Source organism: Eucalyptus grandis, chromosome 4 (assembly GCF_016545825.1).
Source record: "Eucalyptus grandis isolate ANBG69807.140 chromosome 4, ASM1654582v1, whole genome shotgun sequence".
Classification (NCBI taxonomy): domain Eukaryota; kingdom Viridiplantae; phylum Streptophyta; class Magnoliopsida; order Myrtales; family Myrtaceae; genus Eucalyptus; species Eucalyptus grandis.
Window position 1 is genome coordinate 28,784,232 of NC_052615.1, and position 21,206 is coordinate 28,805,437.

A 21,206-nucleotide genomic window follows, 5' to 3' on the forward strand; every position below is an offset into this window, starting at 1 on the left:
GCACTTTATGATTCTCCACCTACTCTTGTACATAGCGAGGGGGGCGGCACCTATCTTGTGATGGTCCTCTAGCTTCTTTAAATAATCCAAGGACACGAACTCGGGAAAAAAACCTGGCTACTTAGAGGAGCTCACGAAACATGGTACTAAGTCCGGCGGGGCGATTAAATTCGAGTCTTTGAAATTTTGCCGACGACATAAATGGGCAGGATCGAAGTGCCGACCTCCAGCATTTTCTCATGCAGAGAGAGAGTCCCTCGGGTGAAAATCAATGTTACGGTCGAACGGTTGTCGGTCAAGAAGATCGATTTTTAGCCACACGTAGGGCGGAGGGGTGAAATCCCGACCCCGTCCGGAGAAATTTACCGAGCGCGAAGAAGGCCGCGCGCGCGATTTCATGCGGGTTAAAAACTTTTTTTTTTTAAATTTTTTAAATTTTTTGTTTTTTGTTTTACCCGAGGCCCGCGACAGCCGGGTCGGGGGAGGGGGAAGTGGGGCCCGGGGGGCACCTCAGCACTGCCGTCCCTGCTCCGTCAAACCCGACCGTGAGCTAACCCAGGGGCAGGGTCAAATCCTAACCGGGGTTACTCCTGTTGGCGTTAACCAATACATCGCGGACACCCAGGAGTTGAAATGTGGGACTTCCACAAAGAGTCACAGTTGAAAGGAAAGAAAGCGGAGCCAGGAAAGCAGTAAGAAGAAAGAAGAAAGCAGAAGAAGAAGAAGAAGAAGAAGATTACGATACGAAGTCCCGCGCGCATCGTCGGCTTCTTTCCTCTCCCCAGATTTTCCTCGAGGGCGCGTGCTCCCTGCGTTTTCCTCTGTGGATTCTAGAGAGAGTGAGAGAGAGAGAGGGAGGGGGGTGTTTGTTTCTTGGGCTGCCGGTGGCTCTGGAGAAGCTGGTGGCGGCGGCGGTGGTGGGTGACGGACGGACGGAGACGGCGACGGCGACGGCGGCGGCGGCGGCGGCTGTTTAACGTTGGGTCTCCTCTTTTTTTTTTTTGTGTGGTTATTTTCCCCTTCGAGCGAATCGCGGCGGGCGGTTGTTAGCTGCGGCGGGCTTTGTTCATCGCCGGCTTTATCGTGCGTGTGGCGAGAGAGAAAGAGGGAGATCTCCGAGCCGTGCTTGATACTCCGGCGACCCCGCTAGCTCCGTCGAATTCCGCGCTCACATGGCTAATCGAGGTGAATGCCCGGAAGGAGCGTCGAAACCGTTCTCTCTCTCTCTCTCTCTCTCTCTCTCTTGCTGTCGATGAGCTAGAAAGCGAGCTAGAGAGAGAGAGAGAGAGCTGCTGCTTCTTATCCTTCTCCTTCTCTTCCTCCTCCTCCTCCTCCTCCTTCTCCTTCTTCTTCATCCTCCTCCTCCTCTTGTTGTTCTTCTTTATTTTTTTTTTTGTGGGTGGCGGTTTTTTGATTCGACGTTGGTAGGTGGTGGAGAAGACGATCTGTACACGGAGCTATGGAAGGCGTGCGCGGGCCCGCTCGTTGACGTCCCCCGAGCTGGGGAGCGAGTCTTCTACTTCCCCCAAGGGCACATGGAACAGGTGAGGAATCATTTCCCCACGATTTCTTTCCCCCTCCCCCTCTTTTTGTTTAGAATCGACGTTTCATCTTGTTCGTTCGGTAGGGAACAGGCCCGAGAGATTTTAGCGCACGGATTTTCTTTCGACGTTTCTGGTTTTAGCTGGTTTCCTTTTACGTGTTCTTCCGCTCGCGTTGTTTCTTTCTTCTTTTGGGGGGGCGAAATCCCGTAAATTATTCTTGCCTTCTAATTCGCGTGCCGTTCGGGTTTCAGCTGGAGGCGTCCACGAATCAGGAGCTGAACGAGAGGATCCCGCTGTTCAATCTTCCCCCGAAGATACTTTGTCGCGTCATGTACATTCAGCTGCTGGTAATTCGTCTGGACTCTTGACTTCAGTTTGTACATGTGCTATAGCTCCTGGCTGGTAATTGCTGGATGATGTTATTCGCTGCGAATTCGGGCTTCCGTTGGATCTTCTTATCAGTTGAATTCCTTTTCTGGGTTCCTGAAAAGCACCCTTTTCTAATGACAAATGGATGGGAAATAGAAGCCGACGTGATGTTTGATATTATTTGTTCGATCTTTTTTGTTTTGATGTTTAGGCGGAGCAAGAAACGGATGAAGTTTATGCCCAGATTACTCTACTTCCAGAGGCCCCTGTAAGAACCTAGTCCGACCATAATTCTTGTGGAAGCCTCGTACGGGTGAAGATTGTGTCGTGAGCTGTCTGTTAATTTTCATGGTTTTTCGTTTTTTTGCAGCAATCCGAGCCTATGAGTCCTGACCCTTACCTTCCTGAGCCTCCGAGGCCGCGAGTTCACTCCTTTTGCAAGGTTTTGACGGCCTCCGATACGAGCACGCACGGTGGATTTTCTGTTCTCAGGAAACATGCGACTGAGTGTCTTCCGCCTTTGGTAATTTCATCACGGCCCGTTTGGCCTCCACCCCATCGCCCCCTCTCTTACCTCCTTTCGTGTGAGCATTTTATCATGTATTATTCCTCCGCAGGATATGAACCAGTCAACACCGACTCAAGAGTTGGCTGCAAGGGATCTCCATGGTTATGAGTGGAAATTTAAGCATATTTTCAGAGGTAAATAAGAAACGCTTTTAGTACGTGTAGGAAAGTGGCTTTTTCTCGGATGAAGAAAGTGCATATCGGTGCTCTATGAAGTTGCTTGCTGAATGAATACAAGTTGTGACTCGTGCTTCCACTTGACTCTGAAAAAACAGGTCAACCACGTAGGCATTTGCTGACAACTGGATGGAGTACATTTGTCACTTCCAAGAGATTGGTTGCTGGTGATTCCTTTGTGTTCTTGAGGTAGAGAGGCTGTTCATACTCTTAAATATCTGCTCCTTATTTGTTATATAGTTGATTTCATTGGATTGTCCTGCTCTGTCGTCAAGGCATTTAATAATTACTTCTGCTTGATGCATTTATAGAGGGGAGAGTGGAGAACTTCGTGTTGGTGTCAGACGCATGGCACGTCAACAGAGCACCATGCCTGCATCGGTGATATCGAGTCAGAGTATGCACTTAGGAGTGCTTGCAACTGCCTCTCATGCTGTTCAGACTCAAACCCTGTTTGTAGTCTATTATAAGCCCAGGTACACCATATGGAAATTATCTTTCCTGCTATTATGTCAGCATTTCTAGATTGAAGCATGATAGAATTCTCTTCTTGTAAAACCTCAGGACAAGTCAGTTCATCATAAGCTTGAACAAGTATCTAGAAGCTGTTAACAATAAGTTCTCTGTTGGCATGAGATTCAAGATGAGGTTTGAGGGAGAGGATTCTCCTGAGAGAAGGTAATGGAAGTCACAATTTACTTTTTCCGGGAACTATTTTGGTTTGTGATTCTTCTATGATCTCATATTTTCTCTCCTCAGGTTTTCTGGTACTATAGTAGGAGTCGAAGACATTTCCTCTCAGTGGACTGATTCCAAGTGGCGTTCATTGAAGGTAACGACTAAATGGAAATGCTTTTCATCTTTGAAGGAATTTCACGTGCAACAGCATTGTCCCAACTTTTTTGGACCTCTTTCATCTGTCAGGTTCAATGGGATGAACATGCTTCTGTTCCAAGGCCAGATAGAGTTTCACCATGGGAGATTGAATCCTCTGTACCATCTATACCTCCGAGCATGACAGAGTCAGCAGTGGCGAAGAAAAGGCCTCGACCACCTGCTGAGCTCCCTGCTCTTGGTAATCTTCTAAGAAATTGCTGTTAGCTTCGTGTCTTGCTTTTCTGCTGCAGATATCTCTATTTACATGTTGTGGGTAACTAATGTCTTCTCATTCATAATTGTAGATACTGCTGGTGCAACTCTCCATGATGTTGGACTTATGCAGTCCTGTGATTCTACGCAACCAACTGTTTTCATTGAAGGAAAAAGAAGCGATAATCATGGTATTTGGCATCATAAGCAAACAAGTGTGAACACTGGCAGCAACTCTATCTCGTGGCCTCAGACTGAGGGGGACAGGCAGTTTTCTCCCAGTGTCTGTGGCTGGCCACTTCTTTCCAGTTCAACTATGCACTCACCAAAGCCGAGAAATGAACCTAAGGTCGAGCTGGCTGAGAAGCCCGAGAGACCTACTAGTTGCCGATTGTTTGGCATTGACTTGATAAATCATTCTTCAAACTCTCAGCAAGTGGACAGGCTGACTGTTCAGCCACTTGATGGATCTGCTGGCATTAACGAAACACACACTCCAGGCAACGCTCCAGCAGCAGATTCACAGCAGAAGTCTGTTGTTTTAAAGACCTCGAAAGAGATAATTCCAAAGCAGTCTGTGGTTTCACCAAAAGAGATTAGAAGCAAACAAAGTTGTTCTACCACTGCAAGGAGTCGCATTAAGGTATCTACTTCGTGATTGAGGATCTGGGCTACATTTTCAATATTCAATATGCAGTGATTGTTGTTTTCTCTACATTGTATATTTATCGCCATGTATTGGATTGGCTGGAATATGTGCCAACAGGTTCAAATGCAAGGAGTAGCTGTGGGTCGCGCTGTTGACTTGACCATGTTTGAAGAGTATGATCAGCTCATTGATGAGCTCGAGGAGATGTTTGAGATTAAAGGAGAGCTCAGGCCTCGGAATAAGTGGGAAATCGTCTTCACCGATGATGAAGGGGACATGATGCTTGTGGGAGATGATCCCTGGCCGTAAGTTCATTTTGTGCTAGTACTACTACTTCAATCAGTTTGGTCCCAACACTACGAGCCTACTCGAACTGAGAGTGTCCTCTTATTGGCAATCCTTTTGTGCAGGGAATTCTGCAACATGGCCAGAAGAATCTTCATATGGTCAAGTCAGGACGTGAAGAAGATGAGCCCCGGAAGCAGGCTCCCCGTGTCCTCGGTAGAAGAAGAAGGGAGCTTAGCTTAACCACCGGAGTCTCGCCGCCTGTGTATCTTTTCCTCTATTTCCCCCTTGCAATTCTTGTATGCAGCTTGTTGTCTGTAATCTCCTTGTGCCTAAGGGGCCTTCTTTTTTTCCTTCATTTTCTTCTTATTCTATTTTTTTGTTTTGTTTTTTCGGGGTGGGGTTGAAATTTGCATAGCTTGGGGAATTGGGGGACTTGGCGTTATTTGCGAAAGCTAACTTCTATAATAGGACCCACTATCAATCAACACTTAGGAACTTGGGAGGATGGGGTTTTATATGCGTTAGGTTTTTAGGACCAAGAATCTGTGTATATCTTTGGAGTTTCTTCTTGGGTGGGATGTAAGTGGGGAGGTCTTTTTGTTTTATGTAGATATGTTTAATTGGGAAGTGGAATCCATGGTAGTCATCAGCAAATGGAAGATGGCAAAGCTTTTCCCCCCTTTCTTGTTTTCTTCTCCTTTTCCTCTTCCTCCTTTTCTTTGTCCCCCTTTTTAATATATTAGCATGAGAAAACATGGATTTTGATTTAGGATATCTGCAAAGATGCCTTTTGGATTTGCCTTTTGCCCTTTTGGAAACAAAAGAGGCCCCCAAAATTCAAACGAACCAGTTGTACGCACGTGGGGGAATTTTAAGCAAGGGGGGGGGAGAGAGAAGTGGACTGACCGACCGACCACCACAAGCCGCACCAATCCCCTGTCGGGCTTACTCAGGGCTGTCTGTTGATTGGAGTTCGATATAATTTATATTGATATCTGGAAATCCCCTTATCCTTTTCATTTGTTTATTCAAGGTCTCGCTCCTCCACTAGCGTAAAGTAGGTCATTATTGGCCTTAATCTAATTCCAATGCCCCTGTTGCTTTGGAGCTTTACTGAAGTGATGAAACTTTTTTCTTTGTTTAGGAGACGCATCTCTTTTCTTTTCTTTTCTTTTTCTTTTTTCTCCTCTCTTTTTCCATCGCCCTTGTGGACCGGAGCCGAAATCTTCATCATGTCGATGGATGGCGGGGTTGTCATTGGATCAGAGGAGTATCCACCCCTTCGGCCAAATTTAGGGTCAACCAATATCTCTCGTTCATGTGTCTGCTGCGTCTTTTATTCTGTCAATTATGGTGGCTTTTGCTCGCTCTCGAGATCCTTGACTCGGTCGCAGTAAAAACCCGAGAGGGACGTTTCCTTTGAATGGGTCTTCGGCCGACATGGACGCGTTTGTTTTGCCGGTCGCTATACGTCCATGGGGGAAAGAGAATGGGACGTCAAATCCGAGGGGTGGCTCTTTCCTTCCGGTTTCCCGCAATCGCACAAACGCTCGCAAAGCTCGCGAGAAGGAAGCATGTACGTTTCGTGGTCTCGTCGCGATCTTTCGTGAGATGAGCTCTCTTGCTCGCCGCGTGTTCGGGGCGCACAGGATGAGGCGGCTTCCTCTCTTTTTCGGGTGTGTCATGATGCCACGAATGGGGAAACTTGGTAAGTTTCTGCTCCCGAGTCTTGTCGTAGTTGAGGATTTGGGAGGACCCAGTGATGGAAATTAGGTTGACGAGCCTTCCGAGCTATTTGAACAAATACCCACGGAACCCCATGGAACACGAGGGCAGGGCGGCCATGAGAATGGTCAACGAGTTAGACTTAAGTTACCAAACGGCTCCTTCTAGAGATTTCTGTGTCCTTTCGTTCGATATCACTTTTTCGAGGGGGAAAAAGTGATACGTCCGAGCTAGGGTTCACAACGTGATCCCTAACATTCTTCCTTTGTCTTGTTACGTTAAATCTGGTCTGCTCCTCGGTCTCCTAACAATCCCGAGGTCTATCATGCGACTTCTGTGTTGGAGTGTCGAGAAATATGCACGTCTTTGGCCAATAAAACCACATGATTATATGAGCGCGTCAGAGAAATCATCACCCTCCTTGAGGAGGCGAAGCCTGAACATCTTTTGCAAAGCAAGCTCGATATTTGTAAGCATGCAGTCAACACGTCCCTTGGCAATTTAAATTTTTAAGAGAACATGACTCGTTTACGATAAGGGTGTCAAAAAGGTGGAACCGACTCGTACCCACCTGAACTGATCTGAAAATTTCGGGCACTTTCGAGTCGGGTCTCTTACAGTTTGGGTAGCTGATAGAAAAGTTCGAATCTCATGATGGTTTGTTTTGGTTTAGGTTAGATCACAAATCCAAACCGAAATGCAATAATCTCTAAACACTTTGCTCGAAAAGAGCTTTTAAACTTTTTTCACCTAATCTCACATCCTTTGCTTCTCTTGTTCTTGTCGACGTTCTCGTAGTGTTTCACTTCTCGTTCAAATCTCCCTCTTGTTCTTGCTGATCATGGTTGGCAACTTTTGTTGAATTGTAGGAAAGCATGGAGTTAATACTCAGATGCACTTCAAGGCAGGTTTCGAACTTCAATTTCGATAACTCTCTGATATGGAATATATCCGTGGAAGCATCCATGGAAGATATAATAGGAAAGTTTATCTAAATACTTTTGAATTAAAGCAAAAGAGATGTGGACAATATCCACAAAAGCAAAAGACATGAGCTTTCCTTGTATGAGTTGGAGTCGGTTCCTGACATTGGCATGTAGAGTCAGAGGGGAATTGATTCAATGCCCCACTCTCTCTCTCTCTCTCTCTATATGAATTTTGGGTTGCGTCGGTTGATGCGCGGGTCTTCATGCGGTTAATGAAACCTTGAAGCAATGACTCTGTACGTGAGGTCTTGAAGCGCTATTTCAAGAGTGCTTGGTCATGGGTTTCTCCGTTGGCTCCGTGTGATTACACCAAGAAGTTTTTAGTGTTAAAGTCGATTAAATATTATGGTGAGATATGCGTGTAAGTTCTTCGTGAGATTAAGAGATTATTTAGCGAGGAATTGTGGGACAAAATACTACGTGAGTTGTTGGATGTAATTGGAGTTTGAAAAACACCAAGAGTGTTTGAGTGATTCAAGTGTGGTTATAATCTCTGTTATCGATTGATCTATAATGAAATTCATTGTTGCTTTGCCCATGGACAGAGGTTACTATGACTGAACCACGCAAATTTGGTATTTAATTTCTTTTCTTCTTTTGTTTATTTTTTGTTTGATCACTTGTTTTTTGTAATTATTGGTATTAGAGCTAGGTTTGGTTGAGTTGAAGTGAATTGATAGTGATAGAAGAAAGAATAGTGAGAATCGATAGATATGATGTGAATGATTTTGGTTTATGGAAGATGTAGATTGAAGATTATCTTTATCTGATGAAATTGCATTACCCTTGTCCGGGGAGAAGTTAGAGACAATGAAGTAAGCTGATTAAGAATTGTTGAATAGATGGGCTATGGGTGTTATTCGGCTGACGATGGATCATAACGTCACATTTAACATCGCGAAAGAGAATAGCACTGCATGTTTAATGAAAGCCTTGTTGGCTATGCATGAGAAGCTCTTCGCAATCAATAAAGTCTATTTGATGTAATGTCTGTTTAACTTGAAGATGAGCGAACGTTAGTCAATTTAATTGAGATTGATTTTGAAGATGAGGTATGTACTTTGGTTCTATTATCCTCGTTGTCCGATAGTTTGAATACTACTATTATTGCTCTTAGTAATTCCTCTGGGTCTAAAACCTTGACATTTGATGGAGTTTGAGATTTAATTCTGAGTGAGGATTTGGCGAATCTATATTTGCTACTTTAGTAAGTGAAAATAGAGGAAGAACTAGTATACGTATTAGTAGGAGTAATATAAACATGAATAGACACAATTAGTCTACGATTGATGGTGCCATCTATTGGAGCTATGATAAGATGGGGTATATTAGAAGAAATTGTCTTAAGCAACGAGAAGGGTAAGTGAATTATAATTGATTCTATAGATGATATAGCAGCTATAGCCGTTGGTAAATTGGGTAGTGCTAATTTTTTTTTGTCTGTCATTGATTATTCATCATTTGATAAATGTATTAGGGATTCTGGTTATTCATTTCATACCACATCAAATAAAAATTGGTTTACTAATTATCAATGCATAGATATGTGGTGTCATAGATGTTGGCAATATTAGAATAAGAATGCTTGATAGTATTGTGATGACATTGATTGGAGTGAGGCACATTTTAGAGTTGAATAAGAACCTGATTTCCTTGAGTGCCTTGGGTTCGGTTAGGTGTTGGTATTTTTCAGAATGTGGAGTTCTGAAAATCGTTTGAGATGCTTTGGGAATAATGAGAAAAATTAAGCATAGTAGCCCATATGAGCTTCAAGATGAGATAGTGACAAATTTCATTGCAGAGACGTCAGATGCATCTATACGTGGACGATATCCACAAAAGCAAGAGACGTGAGCTTTCCTTTTATCAGTTGGAGTCGGTTTCCAATGTTGCATGTGGAGTTAGATGGATATTGGTCCCATGCCCACACCCCCCCTCCCCAAAACACCCTCCACAGCACACATATATTCATATAATGGTTGTGGGAATTTTGGGTTGCATCGGTTGACGCGTGGGTCTTTGTGCAGTTAATGAAACCTTGAAGCAATGACTTTGTATGCAAGATCTCGAAGTGCCATTTCATGAGTGCTTGGTTGTGGGTTTTTTTTTTGTTGGCTTGGTGTGACTAGACCAACAAGTTTTTAGTGTTGAAATCAATTAAATCTTATGGTAAGATTTGTGTGTAAGTCCTTGTGAGATTGGAAGATTATTTAATGATAAATTGTTGGGCAAAACACTACATGAGTTATTAGGTATAAGTGGAGATTGGAAAGCACTAAAAGTGTTTGAGTAACTCAAGTGTGGTTGTAATCTCCGTTATATCGTTTGATCTATAGTGGAATTCATTATTGCTCTGCTGGTGGACGAAGGTCATTATGGCCGAATTATGTAAATCTGATATCTAATTTATTTTCTTGTTCTATCTATTTTATTATTCGATCGCTTGTTTTTCTAACGGGTTAGATGAACGATCAATTTGGTTCTGTGTTGACAAGAGTGTTCAGCATTGCGACGCCGTGGCTGTTGGTCAGCTGCAACAACTCCTTGAACTTCCACAACTTCGAGTATCTAGTAGAGTTGATCTTCGTGCAGGTCCATGTACCACCACTGGCGCCTGCTTCCGCGAATAACTTCTTTATAGGTGGCCGAATCTGTCTTCTTCATCTTCATTTTCGAGCTGTGACTTGCTCTGCTGATTCGGTTTGGGAATTAGAGTAATCGGGCTTGGCTTCGGGTTCGGAGACATCGATGGCAGACTGGAACTCCTGTCAATTTGTCGAAAGACTTGGAATTTGTGGTCGAGTAGATGGATGCCTGATATGCTCCATTTTCCGCAGTATCGGCGGCTTCTGTGCAGCGAAGGATAAAATGACTTTTTAAAAAAACTAAAAATAAAATCAAACTGCTTTATTGGTTCGGATTACATTCAATTATCGGATTAGTTCGGATCACCATTTTGCCTTTTTTCCCTTCACATACTCTTTGGTTTGGGTATTCGGTTCAGGTATCATGGACACCTGACTCGAACTGAACTGTTGACACTTGATTTACATGGCATCTTCCTTAACAAAGCTTGATCAAACTTACCTGATCAATTGGTACTTAAAGGACAGCTTTCTCATGGCATGCCGCCTCGAAGGGCTTCTTGTCTCGATGATAACTCATTTCCTAGCAGACAGAGCCAGCCCTTCCATCCGATGGGATCAGCGTGCTGCTTTGCTCCAGGAGGCTCGGATAAGTGAAAAAAAGAAGAAGAAAAAAGGACGGGTCAAGTCTCTCCATGAAATCGCACCATTTACTCGCATCTTCATTTCGGAAAGTAAAGAAGGAAAATCGAATTTAGAGGGGGCAAATAACGGGCTGGGCCGCCAAATTCTATGCAGGGTGGCGAGAAACGGGTGACACAAATGATCTGGGCCTATTCAGTCCAATGAACGTTCGACCAAACCGTCATTCTCACGTCGCTCTGCTTTCCTTTTTCTTTCCCGCAACTGCACCTGGTGAGCTTATGTTATTCCGAGAGAGCCCACGATATGGGCTCCAACATCATGAATTCATTAATCCTAGGGTTCTATGCTTATATTCTCGTTTATTCTATAGTATATACTAATATACATGCATTTCCTCGATAATGTTGTGTGAATATTTATTAGTATGTAAAGAGGCTCAATCATATGCACCCTAATGAGAATACTTAGAAAGATGGCGTGTTCGTCGCTTACTCTATCCATTGCTTTCCATGAGGGGTTATAGGAAACACATGGTCAAGACGTGCATGTCTCTCAGCTAGTTAATATGGCTGACCATGGCAACGTATGGTGCTAACGTTAGTGCCACTAATAATGTTGTAGAGGATGGACAAGAGCATGAAGGTGAGGGTTGAACATGTCGTTGAGAGAGGCAAGGTCGGAAAGAATGCACTAATGGAGATTGGAAGCGCCGCCGAGGCTCTCAGCTGGTGCACTAGACAAATGAGTTCACGCGTCAAGATCATCCCGCTGTCGTTTAGGTTCAATCGCAACTCTAAACGCTACTATTCCACGTCACGAAGGGACCTCATGAATGCACGTGAACCGTGTAGTGCACATGGTCCGCCTTTATCAAGAAAGGCTTCGCCTAGGCATTGGGAAAGGTATTGTCGTCGAGATCGCTCCGGGGTGGAGAGGTTGCGATTTGATTACGGGACTTGCGCATCCGAACCAGGAGTTTCACCAACTCTCGGTGGTTGTTGGCAGTTACATTTGATAAAATATGTCTAAACAACGTAACTCTAGGTGTCTTTCATGGTGGGTTTGACGGAGGTTGTTGTCAAGAGGAGATTGGGGAAATTGACGGAAGGGTTGGTGCTGCAGATCTTGTTGGCTGCTTTTGGGGTCGGCAATTGCTGGCGGATTTACGAAGCAAGGGAGAATGCCCCCAAAGGATACGTTGGCGGCTTCTGCGTTTTCAATGTTTCTTCTGTGTTGCACTTTCTCTGGCATTTATGAAGGATTTAAGGGCTTTAGGGTTTTAGCTTTGCATGATTATTATTTTCATCCACGCATTTATGTGGATTTAGCTTACGATTGTAGGGTCTCTAGATATGATGCTCCTCCTTTGAAAATGGTCCTTCCGTGTACCAACTTGATGGCCATAGTGTACTCGGCATACGATTATGAGGGTTTGTTTAATTCAGTATTCCTAAGGGGCTTTCAGCTTCCAAAACCCATTGGGAAAATGCTGGACTGTTTGTCAATCATTTTGAAGTAGCTTTCAAGTGAAAGTCAGTATTGGGAAGGCTGAAAGCTCAATGCTAGTAGGGATTAGCTTTGAGCTTTCAGCATTTGGCCAAATGCTTAAATTTATTTTTTTTCCCAAAATTATCATCACTCATTTTTCAAATTTCTTATTTTGCCATCGTTATTATTTTTTAAATGCCAAAATAATGCTAAAAAAATAAATTTAAAAAAATGCTAAAAAAATTATTTATATATTTGATTTTTTTAGCATTATTGTCAAAATGTATATTTAAAAAGTTGCATACATTATTTTTTTTTTCAATTTTAAACAAATAAAAATTAAAAAATTCCTACAAAGGGTTTGGCTTTTATATATATATATATTTGATTTTTTAGCATTATTTTCAAATTTACATTTAAAAAGTTACATACATTATTTTTTTCAATTTTAAAAAATAAAAATTTAAAAATTTCGACAAAGGATTTGGTCATTTAAAAAAATTATGTATATGTATCTAATTTTTTTTACCATTATTGTCAAAATTTATATTTAAAAAGTTACATACATTATTTTTTTTTTCAATTTTAAACAAATAAAAATTAAAAAATTCCAATGAAGGGTTTGGACTTAAAATAAAATATATATATATATATATATGTATTTGATTTTTTAGCATTATTTTCAAATTTACATTTAAAAAGTTTCATACATTATTTTTTCAATTGTAAACAAATAAAAATTTTAAAATTTCGACGAAGGATTCGATCTTTTTGTTTAAAAAAAATTATATATATATATATATGTATTTGATTTTTTTTAGAATTATTGTCAAAATTTATATTTAAAAAGTTGCATACATTATTATTTTTTTCAATTTCAAGCAAATAAAAATGATAAAATTCCGATGAAGGGTTTGGTCTTTTAAAAAAAATTATATATGTATTTGATTTTTTTAGTATTATTGTCAAAATTTATATTTAAAAAGTTGCATAATTTTTTTTTTTTCAATTTTAAACAAATGAAATTAAAAAAACTAATATTAATCACCCAAAGGGCTTTTCAAATGTGTTCTCTACCAAATGACATTTTTCTCAAAGTTGTTTCTCAAAGCATAGTTTACCAAACGGCCTTTGCATTTGCTTAAAGTCTTTTAGGCTAAATTACTTTGCATTTTTCTAATGGGTTTTTAAAATACTAAACCAAACGCACCCTGAGTATTTTTAGTATCCTAGCAAAAGAAAGGACATATATAGTCGATCGTCTATGTCTACATTGTTTAACTTACCAGTTACAGAAATACTGTTGAATCTACGGGATTGTCTGAATTCCATGATGCATGCAATGCAAGTGCCTAGGTAGTTCTGGTTGATTAGGACTATCTATCAGTCAATGATCTTCGCAGACGCATCTTTAGTTGCCACTCACATCACTGATGGAGACAATTCGCAATGGCCACTTAGAAAGAGCTGCGGCGAGCTAGCGTGAGGACAAGAGTGGGGCGGCTGTGGAAAGAGAGACTCTGTGTGTCATTTTTTCTGAAGCGTCTGGTAAAGTTAGATGGGCTAAAAATGCGATGTACATCGGTTAATTTAGAGGATCTCAATTCAATTAATAGTGGAGGGAGGCTCTTGTCAACTTCTAGATAGTGAAAAGGTTTATAAGTTATGATTAATTATTTGGAACAAATTCCCTCGTTACTAGTTAAAAAAAAATTTAGCTCCTTCAATATCTAAAATTTTCATTTCATTTCCCCTAACTATACTAAATCGGTGAAAAAGATGTTGCCATGGAGAAACATAATCTACTCAATCTCAGCGTAAAAGCACTTCTTCAACCAATGGCCCAATTTGTGAAATATTTATTGGGAAATGAGTGTGTGATAGTATTTAATCTATCATGAGAATAATATTTTATTTTATATTATAAAAATCAAATAAAAAATAATTATAAATTATTGTAGGACCAACTTCTCTAAGAATTTGTAATTCAAAACAAACTATTATTTTCACATTATCCCAAAACTTTTATACTAGCAAAATGATCGTTCATAAGCCAAAAGAAGCAAAACTATGGAGAACTCTCTGGCCCAAAGGGAAAACAATTGAGTGCTCTTTTGTCCTTGGAAAGTAATAGACCGCAACCGCGATCAAGAAAGTGTCAAATCTAGTGCCTACAAATGGCAAAGTACAAGAAACATCAATCTTGACAATCCATCAATCGTGTAAGTGTTGTCACGAGCCTAACGACCTCTGCAAAGCAATACTTAGGTCCTGCACACCATTCAAGATTCTTCATGGTGACATTTTCTTTTGGGTGGAACCGCACTTAAATTGATAAGTCATGAAATAAAATAGCCTACTAACTTATGGAATAGATAAAATGCCTTAAAATCATGTGATTATTTCAAAGGGAAAAGTGTCGAAAAAGTCATAAATTTATTGCATTTATGTCAATTTAACTCTAAGTATTTTAATGGTGGCAATTTAGCTCTAAATCATGCCAATTAAGTCTTTCTGGCTAATTTTGACAAGATATTATTGACGTAAACACCAGCTGGCTTAAGTAGCATGACCAATGCTGACATGTATAATTTTAAATGATATTTTAATATTACTTTAGGTTTTTTTTTTTAATTCTTATTTTTCCCCTTTCTTCTTTCTTTTGGCGGTGACTGGCCATTGGTCATGGCAAGGTAGGCTAGCCTTGCTTGAGCAAGGGTTGTCGTTGCTCACCATAGGCAAGGCCTAGCTGCAGAAGGGCGAGCCTTGGCGAGGGCGATGCTTGGCCTAGGCGAAAGTCGGCCTCACCAAATCTAGAGAAAATCAACCAGAATGATTGAATTGGTATCAAATCAAAATATTTAGGACTAAATTGACACAATTAAAAGGTTTATGATTAAATTGGCAAAAATATAATAGGTTCAAGACTTTTGATGCTTTTCCTGTAGCTTAAACATAAAGTTGTTTGTACTTGATGGTGTAAGGAATTGAAATCATGTGGGATCCTTGATTCAAGTGTAAAATCCCAATACCTTAGCCACTAAACCAATTCCATGACGGTCGAATAACTTTTGATATGGACAAGAATACTCACAAAGTATTTTTTGTGTTATAAATTGGTTCACTAGAATCTAGTCATAGCAAGAAATCAATCTGAGTATCATTTGAATTGGGTTCGTGTTCACAATTCGAACTCCCAACTTGACCAGCCTTTGAATTACATGAATTGGAGGTTTTCTAGCAAGTTCTTGCAGAGCGCAATTTGGTTTATCTCAACCCCTTCCTCTTAGGCTGCGTTTGGTCGATCGGATAAAAACTAGGATAGAATATGTTTTATCCTATCCCGTGTTTGGTAGCTGTCTAGGATATGATAAGATCGGATATAGATGGGATATAAACCGGATAAAAAAATCCGAGGGGGGTGGAATAAGGTCAGATAGGATTTCTTTTATCCGAAACATAAAACCCTACGCTTTTTTTCTTTCTCTGTCGTTCACCCACAGACGACTCTCTGTTTCCAAAGTAACGACGTTGAAGCCTTCTCCTCAATAGTTCTCTGATTCTCATTGAAATTTTACGAAAGCCTTCTTCCTCCGCCAAGGTAAGACCCCTTGTTCATCAGCGATCGTTCGCCGGTCACCCTCTCGATCAATTCCCCCCCACCACGATGTTTTCCTCGCTTCGATTGTGCCTTGGCCGCCGACGCCCCGATCGTCCCCGTCGCGTCGCCGGGTCCAGGCAGTCACGGCCCGTTTTGGCGCGGCGGGAATGCGGGGGAAGTATGTGAATTCTTTTGTTGTTGTGTTTTTGACTTTGCAATAAGTATTAGATCAGCATTCGGTTTTTAGGGCAACTGTCTTCCAGTTTAGAATGGCATCCTACTATTTATTTTGGAGACCTTGTAAACTTCTTGTTTCAAATACAAGGTTGTCTGGGAAACATAGATGATGGTACAGTTGAGTTGTGTCGATGTATTGCTTTTTTTTTATTTTTAACTGATTCTATCTTGTCATCATATAAAGGTGAAACATCAGAGTAGCTTTTAATCTTCTAATTGGGCAGACTCCTCTTGTTTCTTCTTTCTTGGTGAACATCAAATTGGATGGATGAGTGTTGTGGGCTAGAGGGGAAGAGTGTACAAGCGATGGGTAGTTTTTTTTATGGATCTGGATTTGATAGTTTGAATGTGCATGTAATGCAAATTATTCTAAAAGTATGTACAATTTATGGGTGGTTTTTTTTTATGAATCTAGATTTGGAATTTTGAATGGGCATGTGCTGCAAATTATTCTAAAAGTTGGCTTCTTTTTCTTCATTCTAGCATTGATTGAAAAGTTTGCTCCTTACTCTTAGCTTGTGATAGATTCAATGTTTATCCAGCCTTTGGTGTGAAAGAACGAAACCTTGTTTTTATTTTTATTTTTTATGGTGGGGGTGGGAAGAGGGGGAGCTAGAGATTTGAGATAAGGAAAACAGAAAAGCTAAACAGAACTCCTTTTGTAATAAAAGTTGGTGTGATTATCATAATTTTATCTCTATGTTCATTGCCAAGAAAACCATTATCTATAATATTCTTTGCCTTTGTCTTTTATTTCATAAATAGTTTCTCTGTCTCTTTGGCAAAAAAGCTAGCCATGAACTTAAAAGAAGCCTTAAGTCAAGATAGTTTGCATCTACTGCTTTAGATGGACATGAACATGAGTTCACTTTGGTCAAAATGCAGTTGGCCGATACTCAACAAATGTAATGTACTTTATAAATGCGAATTGTTAAGAGATCGTTCATTAACGTGATTAACTGTCATTGCATCCTTGTGACAGCTGGAAAAAAAAAAGTGAATGAACTTTGGACTTTATGCTTTGTTCTAATTGGGTATTTGTTTGATTTGGTATTGGACCTATAACAAAATGGAAACAAATGAAAAACTTGTAAGAGAGAAAAAGAATTCATGCTTCAAAGTGAATATATTGAAATTGAGGTTATTCTAAAAACGTTTGATGTTGAAGGGGGTATCCAAAAGATTATTTCAAAGAAATGGGAAAAATTATTACAATGCGTAATTATGAAATTTGATGAGAATCTGTTAATTTGAAAAAGATATATTGTTTTGGATGATTTTGTGAATATTAAACCTGTAAATTTGTACTTGCCTAATGTTATTGTTTTTAAAATATCAGAATTTAAATCCGTAGTTCACCAAACGATAGATTTGGATAAGATATGAGGATATCCGATTTTAAATCCGTAGTTCACCAAACAGTAGATTTGATAGGATATGAGGATATCCGACTTTAAATCCGTAGTTCACCAAACAGTTGATGGGATATAAAGAAATCCATGGATGTCTTATCCTATCATATCCAATCTTTTCCCGTTTAGAAATCCGGACGACCAAACGCAGTCTTAGGGTTTTCTCTCCTTCCTAACCGTCAACCCCTTTTATGAGGTTCTGTTCCTAAGAGAGGAGTCTCCCTCCCTCTCCCTCTCCCTCGCCCTCGCCCTCGCCCTTGCCCTCTTCCTTTGCCTCTCTATCTTCCTACCTCTTTTATCTTCAAAACTTCTCTGTGGATTTTGTCGACGTCGTTGTTGATTTCCTCCGCAAAAGTAGAGGGTTTTGTCCCTGTGAGTTCTGAGGATCGAAGTGTGAGCGCCTTGAAAGAATCTACTCTCTCCGGATCTGCTCGCTCGCTTTGGTTCTATGTACTTGTTTTAGAAAGTCAAGCACTCCACATGCTTTGAAGCTCCTTTCTTGTGGCGTGAATGTGATTTTGTGATCAATTGGTATTTATTTTACAGTTCTTCTATCCAAATTTAGAGTTAAATCTAGATTTGGGATTTTCTATTTTAACATATTTGTGTTATTGTTGTCTCTATATTATGATGGTGCTGGAGATGCTAAAATTAGGCGCGTATTATCTTTTGGTAAAGCCGTAATTACTAGAGAGAAAAATTTTAGTGTGTGCTCATCACTGATAATGATGTAAGTTTTGGTCATTGACTGTTGGTTGTGCTATAATATTATGACAAATCCGTTCTTATGGAATGAATGAGTCTCTATAAGAGATATCGAATTTGATTCATTTTTCAGATTTGCACTAGAATATAACTCTTCGGGATTGGTTTTATCTTGAAATTATGTATCTCTTTTAAGTGTAATGAAATTTTTCCTTCTAATGAAAAAAGAAGAAGAAAAGAAAGTAAATGCAAGCGAATTTGCGAAGAAAATGCTTCATGTTTAAATTCTTACGGTAACAAAGTTGTGATATAATTAATTAAACTGGGGACCACCTCTGGACATTGGCTCGATTAATTTAGTTTGCATGTGATAACTTGTTATCTTACAAATCGGATGCACAGAAAATATGTATTCCATTTCATAAATGGAAATTAAAACAGGATAATAGAGAGTTCAAAGTGATGGCGAGGCGTGCCATCCTCAAGATTTCTTCTTTCATTCTCAAATTGGAGAATGGCCAAAATTTGACTCGTCGCCCTCAAGTTGGCGATCGTAAGAAAGTTCTCCAGTCGGAAGCAAATTAAAGGCCGCAAAATCGATTTGTCAATCACTTACTTCACTCATGATGTCCTGTCTGAACGATAATGTTACCTCACCCCCAGGCAAGGCTCTGGCAGCCGAGGACTAGCGTGGCTCGGCCTTACGCAGATCAAATCTGTGAGGGGGTGCGGAGTAATCATGATGGGGATATGATGTAATTATGGAGCGATTAATATATTTTAGTTAGTCTATAATTTATAATTCAAACTTTTGAGTGAAAGTGAGCTTAAATAAATATGTTGGTGGCTTTGGATTGGACTCTCTCTTAATGATTTCTTTGGGTGATGGTATCGAGCTTTTACTGCGTGGATCCAAAAAGAGGTATCACATTTAACAACACATAGGTACTAAGCAAGTCCTTAGAAAGCTTAATCTCAATCCTCGTTTGGACCTCGAGATCACCAGAATGTAAAACACCAAGAGGGTAGAGTTGAGGTTGGGGCTCGAAAATTATACTAAACCAACAAACGGGTGGAACGTGCAGGTATCGGCATATTAAAATAAAGAACGTCGTCTTGTAACCCGTTGCATGAGCGGGCAGGCCGAAATAGCCCCTACTGGAGGGAATTCCCGGTCTTTAGTGAGATGTCCAATTCCAAGAATCCAAACTCCACCCCTGATTTATAGAGGGACATGATTAGAAATAATTTAAAGCGTAAGAAAAGTTTAGCATGATGACGTTCTCATCCGAAGTCATTATAATGTCATTATTGGTGAGCAGATCATAATAAGTTAAAGGCCATATCTTCTCTTTAATATGATCTTTTTCCCTGCATATGTATTTTGTATCACGTCTAACTAGTTACAAATAGTTCATCCCGAAAATAATATACCTGGTTTTTACACGAAGTAAAGGAAAAATGTTTTTTTGGGGGGGGGAGATGTAATTGTATTCATTCGTTCTGTTCTTTGCACATGTATACATTCATATTTATAATACAAAGGGAAATCAAGGAAATAATATGGTGTGTTTGTTTCATAGAAAACTCGATGATAAAGGAAAATACTTTCCGGAAAAACATTTTTCAAGAATATGATTTGTTTTTCTTTGTTTGGTGATGTATAATTGAAAATGTTTTCTGCCATTTGGATCTCATTAAAAAATAACTTCGCACTTCATCGCAGGAAAAAAAATGAGTTTTTAATTTTAAAAAATTCGAATTTTTAATATAGTTGTTTTTTATTTACTTTTATTTTTTATTTCCTTTTTCTCTTTTCCTTCTTCTTGTCCTTCACTCCTTAGCTTCCTCACGCCATCCCTTTTGCTTCATTTGGCAGTTCGTTCCTGGTTGGCTTACAAAGGGTGAGCTCCAGCTATTGTCGGAGGTGACGAGCTCATCAGCTGGCTGCTAAAGGCTACGAGCTCGCCCAATCTAGCGAGGCTTGAGCCTCATTGGATGGAGGCCATGAGATCACTTGATTTGGTAAGGCTTGACGCTCATTGACCTCAGACAAGCTCAAGCCTTGTTGTCGAAGGCCATGAGATCGCCCGATCTGGTGAAGCTAGAACTCACTTTGGCCATCCTTGTGGCCGGTGATGGGTGGAGAAGAAACAAAAAGAAAAAGGAAGAAAAGAAAAGAAGGAAATTTTTATTTTTATTTTTAAAATGTTTTCCAAATTTTATTTTTTTTTTAAAATAAAAAAATTCAAATTCAAATTTTAAAAAAAAAAAATATTTTTATAAGACTAATTATTTGTAAACCAATCATCAAATCTAAGTTTTGGTAGATTCGCAAAACGTTTTCTGGTCCTTTCAAAGGGGAAATCATTTTCATAAATTTAAGTTTTGTTAGGAAAACGTTTTCTGTTAACTAGGAAAACGTTTTCCATTGACTCATTTTCCTAAGTGAACCAAACGCTGGAAAATGAGAAAATGCTTTCCATGAAAATGTATTCCGCGAAACAAACACACCCTATATGATTACATTTTCTTATTTTCATCTCTAAGTATCCATGACTGAATCGATTAGATTGGAATAAAGAATAAAGTCAAATCTTCAAAGAGTAAAATCAAATGACTTCTAGAAAAACGTTTTTCAGATTTTTCAGTATTTGTTCATGGAAAATGAATTAATCAAGAAAACTTTTTCCATTATTGAAAAAAACACTTTCAAAAGTGGAGAAAATGTTTTACACTTTTAAGTGGAAAACATACTCCTAGAAAACATTTTTCATTACTTCTTCCACCTCACTTTCTTTCACTAAATACATTTTCATTTGAATTTTATGTTTTCTTTTTATTTTTTTATTTTTTTAAATTGAGTTTTTAATTTCTTTTTCTTTCCTTCTCTTCTTCTTTAACCTTGGCCGGCTGCCGGCTATGGCGGTAGTCGACGACCGGCCAAGGCCAAAGAGGAAGAGAAGGAAAGAAAAGAAAAAAAAAAAGAGATGATAGGAAACAAATTAAAATTTTAAAAATAAATTTTGAAAAAATAAAAAATTATTAAAAATGTATGCATGCATGAAAAGATTTTCCTTACAAACAACAAAAATATGTTTAATTCATTTTCAAATTTCAGCCGAGAACCAGAAAATAT

General features: G+C 39.7%; 1 protein-coding gene across 1 annotated transcript; it reads left to right on the forward strand.

The window, feature by feature from the left end:
- Positions 1-647: 647 nt before the first annotated feature.
- On the forward strand, positions 648-5,363 carry LOC104441675 (auxin response factor 9). Its single transcript, XM_010054860.3, has 14 exons — positions 648-1,185; positions 1,429-1,544; positions 1,796-1,891; positions 2,125-2,181; positions 2,284-2,436; positions 2,531-2,615; positions 2,756-2,846; positions 2,969-3,133; positions 3,222-3,335; positions 3,417-3,489; positions 3,582-3,732; positions 3,839-4,389; positions 4,513-4,700; positions 4,806-5,363. The coding sequence occupies exons 1-14, from the start codon at positions 1,173-1,175 to the stop codon at positions 4,921-4,923; spliced, it is 1,971 nt and encodes a 656-aa protein (XP_010053162.1). The 5' UTR covers positions 648-1,172; the 3' UTR covers positions 4,924-5,363.
- Positions 5,364-21,206: the final 15,843 nt, after the last annotated feature.